The 4,299-nt window shown below is 44.1% G+C and overlaps 1 protein-coding gene across 1 annotated transcript; it reads left to right on the top strand.

The window, feature by feature from the left end:
* Window positions 1-861: 861 nt before the first annotated feature.
* On the top strand, window positions 862-1,942 carry LOC121602995. The gene is made up of 3 exons (XM_041931742.1): window positions 862-1,129; window positions 1,191-1,285; window positions 1,368-1,942. Exons 2-3 carry the CDS (start codon window positions 1,264-1,266, stop codon window positions 1,763-1,765), a joined length of 420 nt encoding a protein of 139 aa, XP_041787676.1. The 5' UTR covers window positions 862-1,129; window positions 1,191-1,263; the 3' UTR covers window positions 1,766-1,942.
* The last annotated feature ends 2,357 nt before the right edge of the window (window positions 1,943-4,299 follow it).

Raw genomic sequence — 4,299 nt, 5'->3', positions numbered from 1 at the left:
TAATAATAATAATAATAATAAATAATAATAAAATAATAATAATAATAAGAAGAAGAAGAAGAAGAAGAAGAAGAAGAACTTAGCATAGCAGTCCACACTCGGGGAAGGTTTTTGTTTTGACTTTGGTGCTGCCGGGTCTATCGCTGTGGCGCGACAAATGCACGGAATGCACTCAACCAAAACATGAACCTACCGATCTGAACCCATTCCAAGGCATTGCCGGTCAATCGGCGTCATGATAACTACTCCAACTCAACAAGCCACCAGATTCTGGACGGACAGGTGCAGCACCATACGCGTACCGTAATAAACAAATCCAGAATCCTCTTTTGTATGGATTCAATTCAAAATGATGTTTCCACTTGCGTCCACTAGCTGAATTAGAAATAAAATGTGCAACATATCCCATTCAAGTTTGCTTCCATCGTATGTCTTTTTAATACCCCCAACAGCAGAGCTGGTCGCAAAGATGGTAATGCCAATCCAATGGTTGTAATGTAGGAGGTAGCGAGATCGAAAATGCATGGACTTTGTAGCCGCAGTGGATGAAAATGTACGCATCAGAATCAAACAGTTTTGGGGTTTCCACACGCACCCACGAAAGCGCGCACGCGAGTACGCATTCACAAACCTCCCCCCCCCCCTTCCGCATGATCCACTACGGCTACCTTATCGGAAGATCGGTTGGTTCAGCTATCTTGCAGCGCATCCTCATCCAAGCGCCAGGCGGGGTCGGGGAGCGAAACATGATAGAGTGAACGGTCACTTTCCCCAAGCTGCGTGTGTGTCGAGACCCGAAAATTTGAGGCAGATTTCGGCACATTAAAAACATCTTTTATTGCCTATATGGTAAAAGATTTTTTAAGGCCCCCCCTATGACAATCGAAGCAGCCCTGACAAGAAAAACGAGATAGTGTGCGGTTGATCGGTCATGCAATCTGTCAAATTTTCAAAAAATACAGTTTGTTTACATTTTGAACCGAACGATAGCTCTCACGATGTACAACGGCGAATGATTAAAAAAAGGCTACTTCGGTGATGAAAATGTTGTGTGTAATGTGTACAATAAACAGCCTAAAAATTATAAATGGTGGTAGAATCGACTTCGCACGCCTGAAAGCCGTTTAGGGTAAGTAAAGCATAGCTAATGTTTGTATATTAAATCAATTAAAGCGGTATTTTCTATGCAGCTGTTGTGCAACCGTGTTGAGCCGGCGATAGTTAGAAAGAGGGAAGAAAGAATGCCCGCAATCAAACTAAACGATGTTTGATCATGGAAAACAAGGTAAGTTGATAGTGAACGTAATCCGCACGGTATCAAAAACTCCTCGCGTTTATTTTTTTTAACCACTGGTTTTTTTCTATAGTTAAAAAGCATACAAAGCTCGCTCGCTGTTGGACGCTTGGACAATTACTTTTACAATCATTCGGTGATCAGTTTGCGAAACGTCTTGCCGCACGCCTGGTACAGGCCCTTCTTGTCCGCGTCGGTATCGATCGTGGACTGATCGTTCGGCAGCGTCAGCATCATCACCTTCATCTGCGGGTAGTTGTGGTACGGCACAGTTCCGGTCGCCATCTCGATCGCGGTAATGCCGAACGACTAGAAGCCGTATCCGTGGTCCCGCTCCATCTCCTCCGGCGCCATCCAGCACGACGTGCCGATAAACGTGTGGTACACCTTCTGCCGCGACATGTCTCCATCGGTGGCGAGCCACGCGCTCATCCGCTATATTTAAGGAGCCGTCGTCGCCGGGCAGTATGATGGCCACCTTGATGTCCACGTAATGAGCAATGCGAAATGTGCACTCAATTGGCAAGCGCACAGCAAGATCCAGCAAACGTTACCGACAGTCTTTGTCGCCGTGAAAATGCTTCTAATGCACGGGTGAGTTGCATTATAACTACAAGCATACGTTTTTTTTTCCTTTCTTTAGTTTCAGCTAATGCCAGACGAACGATCGAATGAATGACTGTGCTTCGGAAGGGAGGTCGTATTACAGATAGCGGTGTAGTGTTGTGATATAGTGATTGTGTGTACATTTAAGGTGTAAAGGGTGATTATGCTAGTAACGTTGTGTAATGTTATGCAGAACAAAATGCAGCATAAATGGCGATAAGCCAGCATTGTTCTAAGGTGCCGGATGTTATACGTTAGAGCCGTTCTTTGTGGTGTGATGTGTTAACTACCTTGCTGCCAGTTATTAGGATTAGGATTAAACCAGTATTAGGATTAGGATATAATTAGGATTTAAACCAGTGCCGTTGAATAAAATGGTGTACAACAGGTTAGAAAACATTCGGTGTATTTTGTTTTGTTTTTTTAAAGCTCTTTCGATTACCTATTACGGAAGCAAATATGTTTCACTAATGTGCAAAAGGTAAGGAATTAGTGATCGCGTTGGTAGGTAATTGCTCGTTTACGGTGTTTCTCCATTTGTATTTATTGTTTCTCGCCCGCTGTGTTTGCTTCCCCATTTCTCATAATGGTGCGTACGTTTCATTAACAATGTGCATTAGATGGTGATGTTACATGATAAGTAAATGTTGAGCGTGTTGGCGGGTTTAAAAAAAATATTTTACTTGTCCTGCTCCGTTGGTTGTCTGGTTGTCTGGCTGGCTGGCTGGCTGGCTGGTTGGATGGCAGAATGGCTCACTGGCTGGTTAGTGCAGACTATGATCGGATGCGCATTTCCCTACGCCGCAGTGCCGGGTGCATCATACGTCGGTGTTGGGTTGCTGTTACTGGGCCGAGCGGATGCGCGTGCACACGTGGGAATAAACGACACGCAACCGTGGTGATATCACAGAAGTATATATTTTGTTCTATTTCATCATAAAAAATTCTTGCCATTAATTTCTCTTTTTAGGTATTTTATATTGCATCGGTACGATTATCGTGTTCAAAGGCTTTTTCGAGAAATGCCAATACATAAATCGGTTAGCTCGTTTATATCGGTTTCTCAAACCCCTGCAAGCAATGGTCAATCATTTCAGTCTTAAACTTTTGACGAACGTAAGTATAAAAAAAACACCTTAATGGATTGATATGTTCAATTCCTACTCATGGCCTACTCATTTTCATTTGGTTGTAAAAATACTGCCTATACATTGTTTCATTTTGGTTTTCTCCCTCTCCATCTATCTCTTGATAGGAATGCCTGGTCGCTAGCTGCAGCTTCCCATCGATGTAGGCACACGATCTTCGAGATTTTACTTCACCTGATCTAGCCATCGCACTCGCTGTGCTTCCTCGCTTCTAGTACCGAACTGAGAGCCGCTCGAACACCTAGCTGCTGGGGCACGAGGCTGCCTTCTTCACAACATGCTCCAGCCATCGCAAACAGCCATGCCGGTGCGCCATATGGCTTCAGTAAGCTCGTGGATAATCATTCGCATCCACACCCCATGCTCGAATTCACCGCCAAAGATGATCCGGAGGATGCGTCGGCCATCGTGTTTCGCCGCTGTCCTTTGCATGCTGTAAAAAACATACCTATTCATCGTCGGCCAATGGTGCAGCACGAGCGCAACGTGATACATCGTGACATCATCCGGAAAACTTGCAGCTGGGGCACGGTGGTGATCTGAAGATAGCTGATTTCGGTTGGTCCGTGTACGAGCCGACCTTGTTCCGGTACGACGCTGTGCGTTTCGCTCGACTATTTATCGCCCTAGATGGTACATGGTCAGCCGCACACAAAAACTGTCGATCTCTGGAATTTGGGCGTGCTGGCTTAAGGCCCCGTTTTTGGCGACCACGTATGAAGAATCGTACCGTAAAATTATGAAGCTGCAGTTTAAGATGCCGCCAGATGTAACGAAGCCGGCGGCCCATCTGATCTCGCGACTGTTCGTTAAGGATCTGGCCAGCCGTATGCCGCTGAAACATGTTGCGTCCATCCCTGCTGCACGTGCACAAAAAGTAAATAGGAATTGCTGCTACCATGTACCATTTATAGTTATGTTCTCACTAAGTATGTTTATAAGATACCTGTACCTTTTAGTTTTTTAAACCCTATCTCTTATAAGAAGTAGTGGTATTTGAATTGAATATGAACAAGGCAAGTGTAATGATAAGTAATGATAATTGTTATTTGTGTGTTCACTCAAATGTTATTATACTTTCTTCATGTTCAACATCTGTTATTATTTCAATTATTAACAATAAAATATGGCAAAATATTTTTTAAGCTATAGATCGTCTTTGTATTGAATGAGTGCAATTGATGGGTTTTGCATTATGATGATCAATACCGTGACCAGCCTCTCGGGATGCCTTTGGTGCCTCAGTTCTGT

Source organism: Anopheles merus, unplaced genomic scaffold (genome assembly GCF_017562075.2).
Source record: "Anopheles merus strain MAF unplaced genomic scaffold, AmerM5.1 LNR4000755, whole genome shotgun sequence".
NCBI lineage: Eukaryota > Metazoa > Arthropoda > Insecta > Diptera > Culicidae > Anopheles > Anopheles merus.
Note: the sequence above shows the minus strand (reverse complement) of the source record. Positions and strands in the feature narration are given on the sequence as shown.